General features: G+C 38.1%; 5 protein-coding genes and 1 long non-coding RNA gene across 16 annotated transcripts; 3 read left to right on the top strand and 3 right to left on the bottom strand.

The window, feature by feature from the left end:
* The first annotated feature begins 725 nt into the window (after nt 1-725).
* LOC133710533 (WAT1-related protein At3g28050-like) lies at nt 726-3,944 on the top strand. Of its 7 annotated transcripts, none has more exons than XM_062136629.1 (8): nt 726-1,021; nt 1,138-1,288; nt 1,412-1,525; nt 1,939-2,173; nt 2,259-2,417; nt 2,496-2,647; nt 2,785-2,960; nt 3,566-3,944. In XM_062136629.1, the coding sequence occupies exons 1-7, from the start codon at nt 925-927 to the stop codon at nt 2,936-2,938; spliced, it is 1,062 nt and encodes a 353-aa protein (XP_061992613.1). In that variant the 5' UTR covers nt 726-924; the 3' UTR covers nt 2,939-2,960; nt 3,566-3,944. The 7 variants fall into 7 exon arrangements, with proteins under 7 accessions (XP_061992613.1, XP_061992609.1, XP_061992612.1 ...); XM_062136625.1 differs by having other exon boundaries at nt 3,563-3,944; XM_062136628.1 differs by having other exon boundaries at nt 2,785-2,965.
* Nucleotides 3,945-4,469: 525 nt separating this feature from the next.
* Nucleotides 4,470-6,969, top strand: LOC133710531 (WAT1-related protein At1g70260). Of its 3 annotated transcripts, XR_009846730.1 has the most exons (8): nt 4,470-4,793; nt 4,872-4,946; nt 5,208-5,324; nt 5,414-5,696; nt 5,806-5,970; nt 6,060-6,211; nt 6,385-6,614; nt 6,739-6,969. XR_009846730.1 is itself a non-coding variant. In XM_062136621.1 (7 exons), the coding sequence occupies exons 1-7, from the start codon at nt 4,582-4,584 to the stop codon at nt 6,548-6,550; spliced, it is 1,170 nt and encodes a 389-aa protein (XP_061992605.1). In that variant the 5' UTR covers nt 4,472-4,581; the 3' UTR covers nt 6,551-6,969. The 3 variants fall into 3 exon arrangements, 2 of the variants coding, with proteins under 2 accessions (XP_061992605.1, XP_061992606.1); XM_062136621.1 differs by having other exon boundaries at nt 4,472-4,793; nt 6,385-6,969; XM_062136622.1 differs by having other exon boundaries at nt 4,476-4,793; nt 5,429-5,696; nt 6,385-6,969.
* A 1,405-nt stretch (nt 6,970-8,374) lies between these two features.
* Nucleotides 8,375-9,190, bottom strand: LOC133709946 (MLP-like protein 423). Its single transcript, XM_062135907.1, has 2 exons — nt 8,912-9,190; nt 8,375-8,800 (listed from the first exon to the last, which is right to left on the bottom strand). Exons 1-2 carry the CDS (start codon nt 9,099-9,101, stop codon nt 8,520-8,522), a joined length of 471 nt encoding a protein of 156 aa, XP_061991891.1. The 5' UTR covers nt 9,102-9,190; the 3' UTR covers nt 8,375-8,519.
* Nucleotides 9,191-13,842: 4,652 nt separating this feature from the next.
* On the bottom strand, nt 13,843-14,151 carry LOC133709681 (uncharacterized). Its single transcript, XR_009846343.1, has 2 exons — nt 14,011-14,151; nt 13,843-13,928 (listed from the first exon to the last, which is right to left on the bottom strand). It is a non-coding gene; the product is annotated as an uncharacterized LOC133709681 (long non-coding RNA).
* Nucleotides 13,922-16,842, top strand: LOC133709678 (probable serine/threonine-protein kinase PBL28). The gene is made up of 7 exons (XM_062135495.1): nt 13,922-14,083; nt 14,179-14,369; nt 14,451-14,649; nt 14,726-14,883; nt 14,978-15,082; nt 15,446-15,568; nt 15,647-16,842. The coding sequence occupies exons 1-7, from the start codon at nt 14,014-14,016 to the stop codon at nt 15,851-15,853; spliced, it is 1,053 nt and encodes a 350-aa protein (XP_061991479.1). The 5' UTR covers nt 13,922-14,013; the 3' UTR covers nt 15,854-16,842.
* LOC133709679 (GCN5-related N-acetyltransferase 5, chloroplastic) lies at nt 15,305-18,707 on the bottom strand. Of its 3 annotated transcripts, none has more exons than XR_009846341.1 (4): nt 17,918-18,707; nt 17,029-17,333; nt 16,704-16,840; nt 15,305-15,895 (listed from the first exon to the last, which is right to left on the bottom strand). XR_009846341.1 is itself a non-coding variant. In XM_062135496.1 (3 exons), the coding sequence occupies exons 1-2, from the start codon at nt 18,649-18,651 to the stop codon at nt 17,060-17,062; spliced, it is 1,008 nt and encodes a 335-aa protein (XP_061991480.1). In that variant the 5' UTR covers nt 18,652-18,707; the 3' UTR covers nt 16,551-16,840; nt 17,029-17,059. The 3 variants fall into 3 exon arrangements, 1 of the variants encoding a protein (XP_061991480.1); XR_009846342.1 differs by having other exon boundaries at nt 15,305-15,814; XM_062135496.1 differs by lacking the exon at nt 15,305-15,895 and having other exon boundaries at nt 16,551-16,840.
* Between the last annotated feature and the right edge of the window lie 527 nt (nt 18,708-19,234).

Genomic DNA, 19,234 nt, shown 5'->3' with positions numbered 1-19,234 from the left:
GAAAATATAAAAAAAAAGGGGAGAAAAATTAAAAAAATAGAAAAAATAAAATAAAATTAATAATAAAAATAGGAAATAAGGGGCATAATAGTCATTTCGGATCATTTTGGACTTGTTATATGAGAATTTGAGAGAATAAGGACTATTCAGTTTAATTTAAAAGGCGAGGGACCAAACTGTTTTTCAGGGAAAAGTATGAGGAGTAACAAGTATTTAATCCTAAAAATAAATAAAAAATAATAAAAGTATATATATACGGCTTGTTCGGTACTACCGTATATTTATAATTCGACGTACCGTTACCGAGCCGACTACGTATATACGGTTCGGTTCTCTTCGGCTACCATTTTTGTCGGCGCCGACAGCGGCGGTTCAGCCGGTTTCCGACCGGTTTCGACAGCTCCGGCATTTTCAGCCGGCCCTAGTTTACCCCTTCAAATTTCATATCTTAGAATACAACTCCTTGGGTTTTGTTTTTTGGGGGTTGGGGGGGGGGGGGGGGGGGGGGGGTGGTGGTTTAAATCTTATGAGCCTATTTAATTAGGCCACATGTTTCTCCAAAGTAAAACAACAAAACAAAGAAACGGTAAAGTAAAATGAGAAGTTTTACTATGCACGCATAGTATACACACAGACGTGCAAGTTAAAAGTAGCATTTAATTTCTGAAAGAAACTCCGGCGGCTGTCCAATGATTTGCAATAATAAAAGGGATGATATAAAAAACATAAACAACTAGTAGATACATGGAATTGGGTTGTCCCGAGTGTTCTGTGTTCAACCGTACCCTTCTCATAATTGGTAGACTACTCTTGGTTGTTCACACATCACACTCCAGCTACGTACGAACCTAGTCCACTTGTTGTCTCAAATACCGAAACTCTGCAGCTCTGGAATTTCAAAGGATCGGAAGACAGAAACAGATTATGGCGAAGATTGCAGCACTACCAATAGTGGGGATGGTCTTAGCTGAGTGTGCCCAAGCTGGGTTAATGATAGTAAGCAAAGCAGCCATGTCTACTGGTATGAACAACCTCATCTTTGTCTGCTACTCCAACGCTCTTGCCGCTTTTGTTCTTCTCCCAACTTCTCTATTCTTTCACAGGTAACTTGAACCTCACTCTTTCTGAAATACCCAGAAACATTGAAGCAGTTTAAACAGAGAATTGATGGCAGCAAGTGTCACCAAGTTGATTCCTTTCTTTGTTTTTGTGCTCTTGGCAGATCAACAGAGCGGCCTCCGATCACTTTCTCTATTCTCTGTTGGTTCTTCTTGCTTGGTCTACTTGGGTAAGTTGATATTTTCGTTTGTGATGAAATCCCATGCATGTTGGACATTCAATCAAAGATTGCAGCTTTGGGGTTGGTGGTGGATTGTGTTTGGTGGGTTTGATTTGAAATGTGTTTTTACAGGTGTATAGCTCAGTTGATCGGGTATGCTGGGATTAATTACAGCTCTCCTACTCTTGGCACGGCTATGCTCAACCTTATTCCAGCTTTCACTTTTGTACTTGCAGTTATATTCAGGTTTTGCCCTCCTCTTATGTCTTTGGTGTAAAATGTTGTAGCTTGTTTTTCTATTCTATTAGGAGAATTGAGCATACATTGGAAGAAACCTTCATGGAGAATGAGAATCAGGGTTATTTTCTTGTTTTGGAATGTGATCATCACAGTTGTTTTATCTTGTTAATGTGTTTTAGATTAGTTTTTATGGATGACTTGGTTTTAGTGTGTTGTATGCATGACATTTCGGACATTGTAGTATGCTCTTAAACTTTTGTTTAGAAGAACTAGTGTAAATACGAAATTGTTTAGTCATCTCGTTATATTGTAGTATGCTGATGAGCTTTCTCTCATTCCAGATAAGAGTTCTGCAATGCATTTTTGAGTCACTTTCACAGTGCCACCCAATTCTAAATAATTCAATTGGGTGATTTCAGAATGGAAAAAATTGATGGGAGAAGCTGCAGTACCCTAGCTAAAACCTTGGGAACAATAGTTTCAATATCAGGGGCTTTCATTGTGACTCTTTACAAGGGACCCCCACTTCTGATGACAGCCTCAGTTGATTTATTGTCTCACAATCAACTTTTCTTGCCACAGTCGAATTGGGTCATTGGAGGAATGCTCCTTGGGTTTCATTGTGTGGTGGCTGCAGCATTTCTTATCATACAGGTGAAATCTGTAAAATTTGATACCCTCACGAAACTGTGGAAGTTGGAGAATTATGATTATTTACTATACGTTTTCTGTATTTCAGGCATCAGTATTAAAAAAATACCCAGCAGAGCTCATTATAGTCTTTTACTATTGCTTCTTTGTGGCGATTCAATCTGTAGTGGTGTTGTGGTTTGTGGAAAGAGACTTAAGTGCTTGGGCCTTAAACCCTAAGTTAAGGTTGTTTGCGGTTCTATACTCAGTAAGTAGATAACCTAAATTGACGACGATATGATGCTCACTTTGAAACTTACTCAAACTTTCAGTGATACTATTGCAGGGAGTTTTTGGCTCAGCGTTCCAGGTTGGTGTATCTACATGGTGTCTTAACAGGACAGGGCCAGTTTTTGTATCTATGTTCAAGCCTTTAGGGATTGTAGTTGCAGTTGCCATTGGTGTTATCTTCTTGGGGGATACTTTCTACCTTGGAAGGTAGAGTTCATATCTTTTGTGTTTTGGCTTTACTACCATGTCTAAATGTATGTGGTTGAGAGGCATTAAATTTGTTTATGTTGAAAAATTAAAAAGGTTATTTCAGCATCATACTTTGCACTTTCTGAATGCTGCAGTTTGATAGGAGCAATTGTAATTGTCACTGGATTTTACTCTGTGATATGGGGCAAAGCCAATGAGGAGAAGATGGATGATGATGCAGGGGCAAGGAGTTTGGCATCAAAGAAACAACGGATTCCATTACTGCAAAACATTATTGAAGAAATCTAGAAGTTTTAACAGCATATACTTCGTAAGGTCTCTCCTGCCAAACAAATGGGTACTCTCTCTCTCTGTTGTTTTTTGTCTTAGTTCTTTTGAAATGCCACCCTTTCCACCATTCTGAAAGATTGGTATAGGTTGTGGGAATTATTTTGTTCAGGCCCATTGATGAGAATAAGAAATGGCAGTAATGCAGGGAACTTGGGCCTAACCATTTGTTATAGTCTAACTCAGGCCAATCATTTGGCACCAAAAGTTCCTTTTTCTTCTCTTATTCTCAGATTGTTGGTGTTACTGAGAATAATTGCAAGTTTAATGGTATGGTGCATCATCATGAGAAGCACGGTGTGCCCAATACCATACTAACAAAGTATATATGATTTCTTTGTATAATTTAGATAAGTCTATGGGGGGAATTCTCATCTTAAAGGTCAATGTAAGTTGTCGCCTTAAACTATTTGTCGCCTTATTTCATGAGGAGACAGCTTTATTGCCTTGCCATTAATCAACCTTTCGAACGACAAGGGTCTACTATGATTTGTAGGCAATTTGAGAATGAACTGGTAGTTATATTTTAATTGTCAATGTTCTGGTAGTTCTATCTTAATTTGAGTTTTCTTCTGTATTATCCAGCAGTCGAGTCATGCATAGGCGTAATATGGATATTTATGAACATGGGGAGCATTATCAAGATCAAAGATATCAGCATGAGTTTCCACTTTCCAGGGTCAAACATCAAAGCTGTCTTGAGAGCAACAGTTATGTGGAAAGCAGCTCTGGTTTGGAAGTGAAACCTACTCTTGCTCTTCGGGTTCAGAATCTAGATGCATGATCTCCTTCTTCATAGTTGTAATCACAAGTGAATTAATACTTAATAGTAAACTAGTAAGGCTTAAGAGTAGGGAAGGATTGCAAGTTCTTGAAGAACATATTTTTCCTCTATGTACAATTGTAACGTATATATGTTGACTTGTGCTGTTGAATCAATTGAAATATGTCACTATATTGCTTTTGAGCTTGAGATTGTCATAGAACCAACATCAGGAGAGGTCAATTTATGCAATGGACCTGCAGATTCAATCAGACTCTTATTCTGGAATTTGGAAATACGTTAAAATTTCTCTCAGGATTATGACTCGGCCCACTGAGTATGAAATAAAAAGTAATTAGGGTAGAATTAGTGTTTTTTTTTTTGCAGCAACTTTGGGAATTCTCCTCGCAGTTACAAATGACTCGACTGGACTAGCCTATTTATATGAAGTCACTAACTCTCAACAAAATTCTAAATCAAGTTATCATTACGAGTCTACAACTGACCAAAGTCCAAAACTGAGATTAACCTCATCCAAGTATTTAGGAAACTAACAAGCAGCAGAAACCTTTGTGACTTTGTCCTATCCCACGTCTCTCTGGTCTCCCTATCATTTTCATTTTGCATAGAAATAATAATGCAAAGCACTAATATCCGAGTAGCAACTTCTCAGCTTCACCACTCCATGAAGGGTTACCGCCCCTCCCATCCCTTCCATATATATCTTACGAGTCTACAACACCCCGCAAGCCTCTTCTTTCTTACAGTTCTATATTTAAGCTTGCCAGGTGGTTAATACGTTTATATATTGATGTAGACTTATAAGAAAACAACTGAGGAAATGATGATGGGGATCATTATGAGAAGTGTTAAGCTTGTAGAAATGTTGCCGTTTTCGGTGATGGTGGTTATGGAAGGTTCTACAATTTTGTTAACAATCTGGGCTAAAACCGCCATGACAGATTATGACATGAGCCCTTTTGTGTTTGTTGTCTATACTCATGTTCTATCCTCGATCATCCTCCTCCTATATTCTTTCGTCTTTCACTGCAGGTATAGGCTCTGATCTCTCCTCTTTCTGCTCTCAGCTTTTCGTTTAGTTGTAACATCTTAGTTTGTATAACTTTGCAGAAGTACAAGTGCTACACAACAATCACTCTTCTCCTTCGGTCTCTTCGTTCGATGCTTCCTCTTGGGTTTAACAGGGTTTGTACTTTCTTTCTCTTCCTCTAACACACATATTTGCTCAGATACAGTATACAAAACTCCGCTGCTGAATCCATGGATTCTCTAGTTGACCAAAACCAAGCTTAGAATATTCAGGTATGAAGGTGGCCTTAGTATTCTATGAGTTGAAGGGCAAGGTTGTAAATGACCAACACATTAATCAATAAGTCATTTGTTACCAAATGTCATTTAATTCTATATAGTTTGGTGATTCATACTTGTTTGTGTTTTGTTTTGTAGGATAGCTGTATCTCAAAACCTTGCATTTCTTGGCTTAAGTTACAGTTCTCCAATTCTAGTGTGTGCCATGGGCCTAATGCTACCTACTTTTTCCTTCTTGCTCTCTATCATCCTCAGGTTAGTTATTTCATTTCTGTCCTCAACTACTCCAATCTTTCATCTTTTTAATGACTTCATTTTCATCTATACTATTATATAACCTATAGTACTGTAATTTTAAGGAGGACAAAGACAGATTGGAGAAGCTCAAGCTTCCAAGCCAAAGTAGTTGGCACTATAATATCAATCATGGGGGCAATAGTAGTTGAACTCTACAAGGGTCCATACATAAGACCATCTTCAGTTTTGTCCTCGTCTTCATACTCGGTCTTATTTCAGAAAGCAGGACAATATTGGGTCTTCTCCTCACCAGCAACAGAACATTGGGTTCTTGGTGGAATTTTATTGGCAGGAGCCTCTATATCTGTCTCAGTATGGAACATCATCCAGGTAATTCAATTTAATCTCTCCCAAATAACATTCCATTTTAAATCTTCCATTAATTCATTGACTATATATTGAAGTACCTGTTCTGCTGCTTTTTATATGGTTTAATCAGATAGGAACTATGAAACTATATCCGGAAGTGGAAGTAATGAAAGTGGTATCATATTATAGCTTGCTTGGGACTATCCAATGTGTTATATTCTCTTTATTCATAGAAAGAAGCCTAAGTGCTTGGAAATTAAAGCTCAACATGGATCTCCTTCTCATTGTTTTAACAGTAAGTAACTAAGCAGGTCCATTGGCCACATTGTTTAACACAACAATACCAGTTAGCACATACTAAAGTTATCTGTATGTATGCTGTAGGCATGTTTTGGGGGTCTAGTTCGAAGCCGGGTTCACAACTGGTGCATAAACATGAAGGGGACACATTATGTGCCAATGTTCAAACCATTTGGCATTGTTTTCGCCACCATTTTCGGTGTCAGCTTATCGGCAAATAATCTTCATTATGGAAGGTAATTTTTTGTGTTTTGATCTTTGGTCATAAAACAAAGCAAGACAGAGATCGAAATCTCTTTACTTTTCCAGCTATTTACTCGATAGATACATGATTAGGAAGGCGAATCAGTATCCTTCAAATGCTTTTCTAGACATCAATTTTTGTACTGAATAAAGAATATGGCTGCAGTGTGTTAGGAGCAGTGGTGACCGGAGTAGGGTACTTTACTATAATGTGGGGGCAGATCAAAGAAGATGAAGATGAACAATGTGTTAATCATAATGATCAGAGCCATCTGGAATCTACAAATTCTGAAGCCAAGGTCCCTCTCTTGGAAGAAGAAATCGGTGTATAGATTAATCTCAATTAGACTAGATGAAAGCTCAATTGAAGGCTGCGAAATATGAAAATTTTCACTGGCAAGGCTCATTACTCACATCTCTTATCACAAGTTACAGATATTGAACAACAACGGAGAATCATTTCTCCAATTACATAATATTTATCCAGACAGTGAATCAATTCGTATCGTATATATTGCAGTTGCAGTTGCATTTGCAGAAGAACTTGGAGATCAACTCATCAAAGCTTTTTGATGATTTACAAGGAAAGATGGATATTTTTCTGTGAATATGGCTGTATAGTTTGTAATTGTATATAGTTTGGGTGTAGTGAGAGAAAATTTCATTTATGGAAGATTGCATAAGGTGTCTAGAAACATGTACTCTATACATGGGGTAACTTGAAGTTCTCTGTTTTTACACTTTTACCAAATGGTATAAAGTAAATTGTCATGGTTTCAATGAATAAATTGTGGTACATAAATATGAATATGACATATCAAAGAATAATTGAGAGCTTCAGATTGGTTGGTAAGGGAAAGAAGACGGTCTTAATCATAATATAGAGAAGCTAGATGCAGATTGTAGAGCCAGGAAGGCACAAAAGTATGCACATTTACTCAGATCAAGGAAGATGGTAGTGGTGTTTTTAGTTTTTACTGAAAATGATAATGGGCCAATCAATGATCAGGTCCAGTACTTGGCCCACGCTGGATATCATCTTAAATAGTTTACCAGCTAGAGGTCCCACGATAATAGCCCCACACCTAGAGAGGATTGTATGCACCGAATTTTTATCTCAAAAAAAATAACAGCCACTCATTTAATCACACCTCTTTATATATTTTAATATAAAAAAAAATTACATCCATTCATATTGCAAGTACCTATGCACTGTCAGTGCATGGAATACACTCCCGCCCAACACCTTAAAACATGCGTGGAGCAAGATCGGAAAACAAAATCCTTAAAAAAATTCATAATTCGTAAAGTCAATGCTATTTTTTGTTTTAACAAAAGAGAAGAAAAAGCCTTTTTTTTTTTTTTTAATAATTCAATGTTGTGAAAAATAATTGAACTCGATATCTCAAGTGAAAAGTATTTATAGTTCAATAGTACATCATTAAAAAAAAATTATAAAATAAGTATAAAAAAAAAAAAAAAAAAAAAAAAAGAAGAAATGGTAGAACAAATGAGATAGATTTGAATTTCTTTGTATTTATCAATATTTGTTCTTATATATAGTTTGCAATAAATGTGATCTGGGTCGGTAGGTATGAGTCGGACAACAAATTAATTATTTTGATATATGAGATGACTCGTGGAATATGGACAATATGTCCATATTCATTTTCTTTGTGCTATATTGTCAATATTGGTAGCTCTTAGTATTGATAGAATTTGAATTTGAGATCTCCAAGTGTGTGACAATTATTAAGTAGGTCTTAATCACAATGTTGGAGATGTGATCCAAATCTTAACCCTCCAAGTTAATTATGGAAATAAAACATCGGCATATCATGTTGTTTTGATGGGAATCAAAAATTCATGATCACTCACGAAATATATGTGTTGTTTTGATGAGATTCAAAAATCCATGATGTATTAGTCATTATTTGATATAATATCTAGGTTTGACACTGAATGAATATATACTTTTAGTATTTGAATATCAGTTATTGATACGTTAGATCGGAGAGAAGGTGATCATAACTCTAGGATTTTGCTCCTCGTTGCTTTTTGTATTTGAGAGACTTTTGTCCTTATAGATCAAGTATCCTTACCTTAGATGCTTTGATTATAAAATTAATATAAATATAACCTTAATGCATGGTACGTGACATACATAAGACTTCAGCTCATCACTTTATTTATTTTGGCCAAATTTATATAACTCATAATTAGGAAAAGTGCCCCAGACTTCAAAGCTTAATTTGGCCATGCATTACAAATGCCCACTAATATTGAAGCAATTCTAAGTGATCAATGAGCGAGGACATAGGCATCGAGCTCTTGAAAGTTCTTGACAGCAAAGTCCTTGATGATGCTTGGCTCTGGAACCTGCTCGTGAGCTTTCTCATACTCGCACGACCACTTCACCAAGCTCCCCCCTCCTTCAGCTCCCTTGGAAATCACGGTCAGGATGCACTTGAAGCTCTGGTAGTACTTGAGCAGATCACCGTCGATCACCCGGTAGGCTACCGCCTTATTAGCTTCATCAACCATGTCGATCGTCTCCTTCGACACCTTCACAATCGGAGAACCTGCACATGCATTATCGATCACACATTCGCGTATGTAGAACATGTATAACGGCTACGAGATGTCAGAGTATTCGACAAGATCGACAACATTTCGATCGTGATATACTTTACCTTCAGAGTATGTTATCAGGCGAACGGATCCAACAGCCTTGCCATCGCCTTCGAGGACATCGATGCTCTTGTAGTCATGAGGGAAAGCCTTGGGAAAGACTTCGGTCGAGTCCCTGAGGCTTACCCAGAACTTCTCCGCCGGAGATTTCACCTCGACTTCCACATGAAGCTTTCCAACGTCTGAAGCCATTGTCAAGAATCGAAGGAAATTAAGGAAATACAGTAATGGATAGATGAGTAGAGGGAGAGAGAGAGTTGCCTGAGATCGTAGTGAGGTAGGGGCATGTATATACTATATATAGTACTTAGTAGGGAGGACTTAAATGGAGTAGGAGTCAGTTCAACCACCACTTTAAGAGCCTCCGTAAGAAATTCACCACCAGAATTAATACCATCACCGCATCACATGCATGTACGATCCACCGCCTGCAATAGGAGTTGATATGACGGGCCCAATCACTTAATTATTTGTACAGCGAGTGCTACGTGCTTTTGTCTATAGCTACGTACATTTCTTTTTCTCAAAATTGCTATAATATATATATATATATATATATATAGATTCAATGGTATTTTACGTTTTTTAATCATTTTTTGAAGGAAAGAGGTCAAACTTGTATTTAGAATTAGCCAGCACTATAAAAATAATTCACCTCTAATACATAAACATCAAACGGTTGATTTGTGATAATGTAATCGAAAAATAGCTCTCCCAAATCGTTGATTAAAAAGTCCTCATAAAGTTCTAAATTTTAATGGTCTTCATTTTACTTATATAAGAGTATATAAATAAAACCAGGATAAACCGAGATAGAAGAGATATCATGAAATTGTCCTAAAGTAATCTTATTAACCAACATGTAACAATATATATATACACAACCTAAAATATTGTGTTGCTATTTTACTTATTTATTTATATTTAAATCTTTGAAGTGTCTCTTTGTCAATGTGATGATGATAGGATTTCATACCACCTAAAAACCTTTTCCATTAAAAGAAATTAGATTTCAACTAATTAAGTTGGAAGTAGGGGAAATGAAGCAGGAAGTAGACGTTTGAAGTGTGAGGCACCAGAAATAGTTGCTCCATAATGCACAACCATTATGAACCGGAATACACTCATATGATCTTCTCTCCATTAATTAAACAGTCCTTTCAAAAAAAAAAAAAAAACTAAATACAGTCAATGGAGAAGAGAACTCCTAATCAAATGTGAGCTTAATTAAAGTTACTAGATATAGGTTTTGTGTTTAATTGTCTTTGCTCATATATAGTAGGTATACTCAACTTAATTTCCGCCGGGACAGTTTCCTTCATGTTCAAAAGCATCCATACCCTAGAGTCAGAGCCATACTCTCTCGAGAGAAATATCGGCGTTTCTTCTCTTCGGCGAGCGGCGGCGATAAAACTTCTCGCTTGCTTCTTTATTCACATGGCGGCAGCGACAAACCTATTCGTCTGCCTCTATCTTCATGTAGAGGAGGCGATTGTGCTGATTTTGGTGGGATTGGGTTTAGAATCTTGATTGATTAGATCTGGTTTGGTGGTCCTACTGATAGTGATGATGGATTTGCTCTTGATCCGTCGATCGATGGTGGTGATAGCAACTGGCGCAGTGGCTAGATTGTTGCTATTGGAGGCGGTGATGCCTGGAGGAGTTCCAACGATGGTAGTGTGGTCTTTGATGGTGCAGGCGGTATGTCTCGAGTTGACCTCTACCCTAGACGGTCTTGTGGCGACTGCCAGTGGTTTTGAACGTAATGCTGGCATTCAGCCTTCATCTGGAGGCCGTGACTGCGTTTGGTTGGGATTTGTTCTCCTTGGAGATGAGGGCAGCGATCTGTTGATGGTGAAGGATGGTAATTTGGCTCGATCTGTTTTCATTGACGATGTTGGCGATTGGGGTGGGAATCGGCTTGGTCGTGGTGGCCTAGCAGTGGCTCTGTGGCGGAGTTTTGCGGCGGCAAGGCTAGTTGGAGGTGGTGGTGGGGCGCCCTTAGCATTTCTTGGGGTGCCCTTCACAATGACCATGTGGGCTAGGGATTTGTGGGCTGATGCTTACCGGTGGGCTTGCTGGGCTTGTGTAATTTTGGAGGGCATCTTCGATTCCTAGTTTTTAGTTTTTTTACCAGGTTACAAAGATCATATTCTCTGAGGATTCATTTTACTATTTGCTTCGGAGGATCTTAATCTTTGTTTGAAATAAAGGTGCATTAATTTCCTAAAAGGTGGATGTACTGGGGGTGTCCTAGGTCTTATTCTTGTTCTAGAATAGGTGTTTAAGGTTCCCTAATGAACGATTCTTTTTGTCGACCCTATAGGGGTGTTTCGTTTTTATACTGCTTGCTGAATATATATAATGAGCTGACCTATTTTCACCGGAACAAGTGCTATTTATTAATGATTTTTTATTTTTTTCTTGCTAACGATGTCTATGTTCACACTTATTCAAGAGAGGGTAGTATTGTCAATGCGAGCGAAATTAAACACATCGAACATGTCCTGTGCTTTTCTAACTCAATGAGAAGCAATCCTGAAGAACTTTATTCCCAACAAAAAAATAAGGATTAAATTTTGTTTAGTCCTTGTACTATCACGCTGTCATCGGTTCAGTCCCTGACATTCTCAATTAATCTGAAAAGTCCCTAACGTTACAATTTTCGTCTGATCGGTATACTCCGTCCAATTCCTCTGTTTGTAGGCTTATGTGGCAGTAAAGTGTTAGCCAACTCAGCGCCATTTTCAATAGCGAAATGTCCATGCCTTCTATTTCCGGTGTTTAGGCCGAACCCAGACCCTAATCCTCAAACAAACCCTAAAATTCAAATTCCCGTTCGTTGAGAGGAGATGAAATCGATACTGGAAAGTGGAGCTGCTACCGAGAGAGGCTTCCGTGTCGGCTGCGGGGATGCACGGCCGCGATTTGGTGATCGGGAAATAGGAGCTCTGATTTTCTTTCTCTCTCTTCCATACACGAACCCAGAAGATTTGTGGGTTTTGCAGACGTGATTGGGTACAAGGAAATGGGGTTTTTAACGGCGCCGGAGGGGGCGGGGAAAGAGTTCCTGAGATCCATTTTCTTTCCCCTTCGGTATTGGATTTGATGGACTTGGTCTCGCATGTGCAGTAGATCAGAGGCATGTTGCCTGTGCGCCGAGAAGTAGAGTGCCAAGAGGCCAGTGTTTCTTGGCAAGTGAGGTGAGTCACGGTGGTGGCTGGGGGCCAGTGGTGGAGGAGAGAGAAAATCCCAGATCTTCTTTCTCTCTCCTCAAAGCTCTCTGTAAATTGATCCCAGAAGCTGAAAATTCTTGATTCTCACGTGATGGAGATGAAAATCAAGAGGAATATGTGAAAGAGATGAGCCCCTGATGTGCGTGAGCAGAGGGATCCAAAAGGAGAGAGAAAATTAGATGAAAATTCCGGCGAAATAGTGAGATGCTTTTTGGTTAATGCATTGTTTGAATGAAGTTGAATGCTTTTCAGTTTATTCTATTTGTTGAATTGTGATTCTTGTTGCTACAGTTTCAATATATATGCTTAATTTGTTGCTGCTACTGTCGGGGGTTTGAACTTTGAAGTGAAGAATTCAATCACTTTGGAGTTATTTTTGGTGAAGAATGGGGGATTGGGGGAAAATGCAAGGGGGGTATATTGGATAATTTACAGGTTACATGGCATGCAAACTGCTGAGGTGGTGTGACTTGGAGTGCCACATCAGCAGGTTAACGGCCCAAATTGACGGAACGTTAACGGAGTGTACCAATCAGAGGGAAATTGTGACGTTAGAGACTTTTCAGATTAATTGAGAATGTCAAGGACTCAAACGAAAAAAGGATCAGAGTATAGGGATTAAACAAAATTTAATCCAAAAAATAATTATTCAAAATCATGATTACCACATAAAATTATGAACTATAGGCGGTTCTTTCGGCCAAAATTGCATGTTTTTATTTTTACTCTAAAATTTTTCCACTTTCAAATCATGATTTCTAAGTAATTCTAGATGTGACACAACTCAAAAAATTTGATCAGATATATTTATGATTTTCTGAAAGTAAAAAAACCGAACAAATCATAAAAACAGAAAAGAATAAAATTGAATCTAAACTTTTGAAGTCAGTCACTCTTCAAGCAGCTTCTAAAATCACCTTAATTCACTTGATTGTGCATAATCAATCCCTTGATATTGTAACAACGAGTGGTGCCCTCCTTTTCATACACCAGAATGGATTGCACTTTATTTAGTCTGAATAATGTTGTTTGTTATGCACACAGCAGTTTTGTGATTCTGGAGAGCCCTTTTAGAATCCAAACGATATGTGATGCCTTTTGGAAACTTCAAATTCAAAATGATAGGATGTAACTTCAAAATGGAAGATTGGAATAATATCAAGTTAGGGTCCCATATAATACAATATTGGAATAATTATTGACCATCTCATTGCATTGTCCATTTCAGTTTGTGGAATGGCAATAAATAAACAAAAATTATTAACCAAAAAAAAATTGTTACATAAACAACAAATGAAAGCACCATCTCAACGGCTACCCCTTCATTTTTTCTTGAGCAATTCTGAAAATGTAAACGAGAAGTGAGAAGAAAGAGAGATGTAGCAGCAGCAGCAGCTTCTCTTTCGTTATCAAGCAACTTCCGCCATCCAAAATGTTAAGCAAGCAGTACCAACTTTTCCTTTTTCTCTTCTCTTTCTTTTTCTTCAAGCACAACCTCTTTCTCTCTCTGAGAACCTCTACTGTTACTGTATTAGGTTGTTCAAGAAGATGATTTGTTGAGGACTCTCTTCTAACAATCCAAACTTCATTTGCTCTATACGTACTCCATTTCGCAATTCCCCTTACCTTCCACTCTTGCAAATCTCAGTTTCAGCTCGATATACTCTTTTTCTTTTTAGGTATTTTTGGTTTGAGCATCACCTTTCATGATAGATTGATAGTCGACCTTGCACACTAATCTGTGAGAAGTATCACAGCACCAACCTTCTCCATCAAGTTATGTCTGCTTCACAAACCATAATCAGTCATTTCAAATTCTAAAACAGAGAGATATTAGATCAAATTTAAGGGATTAAGAACCGTACGTAATGCCTTTCGGTTTAGTCTCAGCATGGAACAAGCGCAGAAGGTCCAAATCCTATGACCACACAGACCCTTGTATGTTCCTTCCATTGTCTTCTTCTCTTTCTCTGCAAATTTTTTTTGCAGGGTCCTCATCAACTTTGAATGATGATTTACCTACTCACTTTCAGGGACTTATAAGCCAGTGGAGTTCTGGCAACTCAATGATCAAACACCTCAACAAACGAAAAGGCACCATCATGGCTCTTCAGTGTTTACACTCAAAGAAATGGAAGAGGCAACATTTTCATTCAGTGACAAGAACTTTCTTGGGAAAGGAGGATTTGGCCGCGTATATAGAGGAACTTTGCGCTCAGGAGAGGTATGTTAATATCTATAATAGAACGGTAAAAATACAATCCCGTTTCCCAGCACATACTGATGTCTGTTTGGAAATTTGTAGGTTGTAGCAATTAAAAAGATGGAGCTGCCTCCCTTTAAAGCAGCTGACGGAGAACGAGAATTTCGGGTAGAAGTAGACATCTTGAGCAGACTTGATCACCCAAATTTGGTTTCTTTGATAGGCTATTGTGCTGATGGCAAGCACCGGTTTTTGGTATATGAATACCTGCAGAAAGGGAACCTGCAAGATCACTTAAATGGTAATTCTCAGCTCAAATATGCAGACTTCTAATCTAATCAGTTTTCTAACCATCAGACTAATCTATTGTCTTATAGGAATTAATGAGAAACACAAAATGGGTTGGCCTCAAAGGCTCAGAGTGGCACTTGGAGCAGCAAGGGGCTTAGCATATCTACATTCGAGTTCAACTCCTATTGTTCACAGAGATTTCAAATCCACCAACATTCTTTTAGATGCCAACTTTGAAGCAAAAGTATAAAAACTGAAACTTTGCTTGAGGTCGCCTTTTGCTTTGTTTTAAATTTGGACAAAGGGATATAGCTGAAATGTTGATAACTGTTCTGCAGATATCCGATTTTGGGCTTGCCAAGTTGATGCCAGAGGGAAAGGAAATGTATGTGACTGCTAGAGTACTTGGCACATTCGGCTATTTTGATCCGGAGTATACATCGGTACGTAAAATCAATACCAATTATTTTTGCTGTTGTTGCCTTGTTGGTAATGCTTCGCCATCAAATACAGTTGCACTTGAGCTCACAGATTTAAGTAATCCAATTAAACATTATAAGTATGACCAAATCCCATTTCAAAACAAAAAGTATGACCAAGTTTTACCAACTTTATAATGTAATTTTCCTATATCTTGTGAGAGTCGTGAAGCAACACATGATAAATTATAAAATGAAATATTTGTATAACATGATAAAATCATCCTAACTCAAACAACACATGATTAAATGAAATATTTGTGTACATTTTCATCTTTCTCTTAAAGAACTTTACACTTATATGACAAGAGGTGCATTTGGCAATAGACAGGAAAACTCACTTTACAGAGTGATGTTTATGCATTTGGAGTGGTTCTTCTTGAACTTCTGACCGGACGTCAAGCCCTGGACCTAAACCAAGGACCAAATGATCAAAATCTTGTACTACAGGTAGGATAAATTTCCCATTCTTGCTTGTACTAGTTAAGCGACACTCGCAATGAGATATGGCCATAATTCATATCTCAGGTAAAGCACATATTAAATGATCGGAAGAAGCTGCGTAAGGTCATTGATCCTGAGCTGGGTCGAAGTTCATACACCATGGAATCTATAGTTATGTTTGCAAACCTGGCATCACGATGTGTGCGTCCTGACAGCAGTGAAAGACCCTCCATGGCTGAATGTGTAAAAGAACTGCAGTTGATTATCATTACAAATGCAAAAGGCTTGTGAGTGGCCGCCTAAAGTACACACGTACTAATTGCAGGGTGGAGACTGTACAGACATAATGGAGATCCTTTACTTCATCTAATAAAAGAGTTCTTGAATCTTCAAAACTTGTGGACCTATGATCCTAAAAACAAGACTCCAGAAGAGCATTTGATAAGGATTCAGAAGAACTATAATGCAGTGAATTATCAGACAGTAAATAAGATCACACTGAACTTGGTTTTCTTGTACAAGATCAAGAGATCTAGTAAGTAAACAAATAATAGATGATGTAAGATGTGGAAAATCACTTTCTTGTATCATTCTCTTATTGTTTTTGTAACCTTTCCTTTTATAAGTTATACACTGTTAAAAAAGAGAATAATATATTAGTGCTCTATATACAGGTTCTCTTGTTGAGTTTATAAAGCCAAATAGGTGATTATATGACTACTTCAAGAAAAAAAGCATATCGCTATTACAGTGATCCCAGGACACTAATTGAAGAAACTTCAAGCCTCTAGCACCAAAGCTAGAAAACAGAAGGGAGGGAAGGTGGGAATTCATTGAGGAAACAATATTGAGAACTCTAGGAAGAGTACAATTATTCAACATTCAAATATATCTTTTTGACCATTTACAGATCTAACAAGTTAAAGGACAGAGTTGATTAAATGATACCCAATTCCAATTATAGTTTGTATTAGAATAGAAGCTCAGGAGTCAGGACAACAATTTTTGATATTAAAATATATACAATATCTGAAACACATGTATCAGAATAGGACTGGAATAGCCAAATAAAATGTATGTTTGCAATAGCATCAGGACTACAGACCATGTACATAAAACGGAAAATGCCTGATAAGATTACCTGCAACAAAACAAGTCTCTACCATACGTGTACACAAAGCAAGCACAACTTGCTGGAACATAGGGTCAAGCAGCCTCTAGCCAAACTTCAATCAGCTCGATAATCTTCACCCCCTCAAAGGTCTGTGACAAGCTATCCTGGACAAAATAACCAATAAATGGAGTGAGGAACATGCAACCGAACGAGATTTCAATGCATAGCTATTTATGAGTACATCTTATATAAAATCCTCAAGAAACACAACTGATAGATCAAGAGAAGAGAGAGGGAGGGGGAGAAGTATATGAGGTAATCGAATGAGTAATGTAGTACAAACTGCATTTACCTAAAAACCACACATTATGTATTTCACATATTCAATAGTGATTTTCATCCTCTTCAGAACACAAAGTTTCTGATTCTGAAAAGCTGGTCAAGACTGGAAGTTTCTTGTACATTAAGTGTTTCCGCCTCTGCAACGTCAGTAGTATCAAAATGCTATCTGTCTTTACAATGTTGTAACCTGCTTTTGTATACATGTTGAATGGAGCTGCATCGATCATTCTGCAATGCAAGTACGCCTCTCTTGAAGAACTCATCTGAGAAATCAATTCCTCACTTGCCTTCAAAAGATGCCAGCCAATGCCCCTCCTGAAATTCACAATATCAGAAACCTCCAATCCAGTCTCGGTCATGAATTGTGAACATAAGCTTTTATGATTCTAGTGCTATACTGAGAAGTTCTTCTGATGATCCTAGTTCATAAAATAATAGAGTTATGATAAACGAAGGCATTCAATTTAGGTCCAGCCACCCTCAGCCCTGGCTTAAATCTGGTTGAATGTTTTAGCTAGTGACTATGGGTGAGAGCTCAAACTAGCCAAATGAAGACTGTATAAACGAGACTGAGTTTAAGCCTCTTCAACTCAACTTCACCTACTACTTAACTCAAATGCTCTACCGATTACAGTTTAGATTGCAAATTACTGATCAACACAGAAACATAACTACTCTTGTCATGTCATACGATTCCAATGCTTAATACCATCATACCAATCAAATCAAACAGATTAAGAAACCACACAAGCATCCAAGTTTTTCCAATTACACCATGCCTACTATATCTATAATCCTATCATACTATCATATATATATCAAGACAAACAGTTACACATTGCCAATCACACAATGCAATTCTGAGTAAGAAAAGTCTCATTAGAAAACCGAAACCGAACCTCCGAAGCGACTTCTTCACAGCCATGTTGCTTATATAAGGCGAATTCTTGGGCGGAGTTGGCGTAGGAGTAGAAGCATTGGCACCCTTCTTGTCAAAGCAAACCTCCACAGTCCCCGCCAAAACCCCATCTTCATCTTCTCCTCCAAAGCCTCCATCTTTCTCCTCAAAGCTCTCACCTTTATCCTCAAAGCTCTCATCTTTAGCCTCATCCTTGTTGCTTCTGTAAAACCCAATAAGCGTGGCGGTGTGGGGCATCAACTCCCTTCGCTCCATCAAGTACTGCTTGACCAAGAAGCCCAAGAGAACCACATACCCAGAAGGCAGAAGCATCGACTCGGCAAACGACTCGGCCAAAAGCCCAACAGTGATGTCCATCTCCTCCGACCTCATGACCCGAACCCACATCGACCCGGACTCCAGTTCCTGATAGTACCTGAAATTCTCGAGCGACTTGAGCTTCTCGAGGTCTTCATTGCTGAGAAACCGGCCGGTTCTGAGTGGGGCTTCGAGAAATGAAGAGCTGGGTAGTGATGGTGGGCTCGGAGAAGTAGCTGTAGAAGAATGAGAATGAGAAGAAGAAGAAGAAGATTTGAGAGTGTAACGATTGGAGTTATGGAAGATTCTAAAAGAGTGTTTGGGGATTAGAAGTGAGGTTGAGGGAGTGAAGTGGGGATTGGAAGAGAGATGGCGGTGTGGATCCAAAGAGAAAGAGAGTGAAGCTGCTGCAGCCATAGAAGTCTAACAACGTGATTACTGTGGTTGTGGAGTAGTAGAGAACTAGATGAGAACAACTTGCATCACAATTTGCTTCTTCTTTTTTGGTCAATTCCTCGATATTTTATTGACACTTGTCCTCATTTCCATCCTTCGGTAATTAGTTAGGGTGTGTGCTACTTTTTCCTTCGTCAATTCTGATATGAGCTCTCTTATCGTCTCTTAGTAACTTTGTTTGTAAGATAACTAGGATTCGCTCATTGGTGGGTGGAATGTCTAAACCATGTATCTTACAACGCATACCAAATTGGTCAAAAGTAAGAGTCGAGATAACTTGTAAAGAATCTGTACCAATCAGCAACTTAAACCGAATTCATTGAAAGTGAGAATGAAAATGAGTTGCGTTATAATTCTATGAATCTATACTTTCTCTTCACTCTGTCAATGCCCCAAATTAAGTCATGCTATATTTTGTAAAATTAGTGTGAAGGATCGTATTTGGTATGTTGTGCGAGAGAAGACTAAGAGTGACTTTAAAATTGATCATGACAGTGCACGTAAGCTAATTTTAATAATTATTTTCTCTAATTCACAACAACAA

This window comes from Rosa rugosa, chromosome 5 (assembly GCF_958449725.1).
Source record: "Rosa rugosa chromosome 5, drRosRugo1.1, whole genome shotgun sequence".
NCBI classification, from domain to species: Eukaryota; Viridiplantae; Streptophyta; class Magnoliopsida; order Rosales; family Rosaceae; genus Rosa; species Rosa rugosa.
This window is presented reverse-complemented; position numbering and strand designations above follow the sequence as displayed.

Coding starts and splice junctions, on each gene's coding strand:
- LOC133709946 (XM_062135907.1), bottom strand. CDS start 9,101: ATGGCTTCAGACGTTGGAAAGCTTCATGTGGAAGTCGAGGTGAAATCT. Junction 8,801..8,911: donor CCTGATAACATACTCTGAAG/GTAAAGTATATC, acceptor ATGCATGTGCAG/GTTCTCCGATTGTGAAGGTG.
- LOC133709679 (XM_062135496.1), bottom strand. CDS start 18,651: ATGGCTGCAGCAGCTTCACTCTCTTTCTCTTTGGATCCACACCGCCAT. Junction 17,334..17,917: donor GTGAAGAAGTCGCTTCGGAG/GTTCGGTTTCGG, acceptor TGTGAATTTCAG/GAGGGGCATTGGCTGGCATC.
- LOC133709678 (XM_062135495.1), top strand. CDS start 14,014: ATGCCTTTCGGTTTAGTCTCAGCATGGAACAAGCGCAGAAGGTCCAAA. Junction 14,884..14,977: donor ATGCCAACTTTGAAGCAAAA/GTATAAAAACTG, acceptor ACTGTTCTGCAG/ATATCCGATTTTGGGCTTGC. Junction 15,569..15,646: donor ATCAAAATCTTGTACTACAG/GTAGGATAAATT, acceptor TTCATATCTCAG/GTAAAGCACATATTAAATGA.
- LOC133710531 (XM_062136621.1), top strand. CDS start 4,582: ATGATGATGGGGATCATTATGAGAAGTGTTAAGCTTGTAGAAATGTTG. Junction 4,794..4,871: donor TCTTTCGTCTTTCACTGCAG/GTATAGGCTCTG, acceptor ATAACTTTGCAG/AAGTACAAGTGCTACACAAC. Junction 5,697..5,805: donor CAGTATGGAACATCATCCAG/GTAATTCAATTT, acceptor TGGTTTAATCAG/ATAGGAACTATGAAACTATA.
- LOC133710533 (XM_062136629.1), top strand. CDS start 925: ATGGCGAAGATTGCAGCACTACCAATAGTGGGGATGGTCTTAGCTGAG. Junction 1,022..1,137: donor CAAAGCAGCCATGTCTACTG/GTATGAACAACC, acceptor TGAAATACCCAG/AAACATTGAAGCAGTTTAAA. Junction 1,526..1,938: donor GTACTTGCAGTTATATTCAG/GTTTTGCCCTCC, acceptor GGGTGATTTCAG/AATGGAAAAAATTGATGGGA.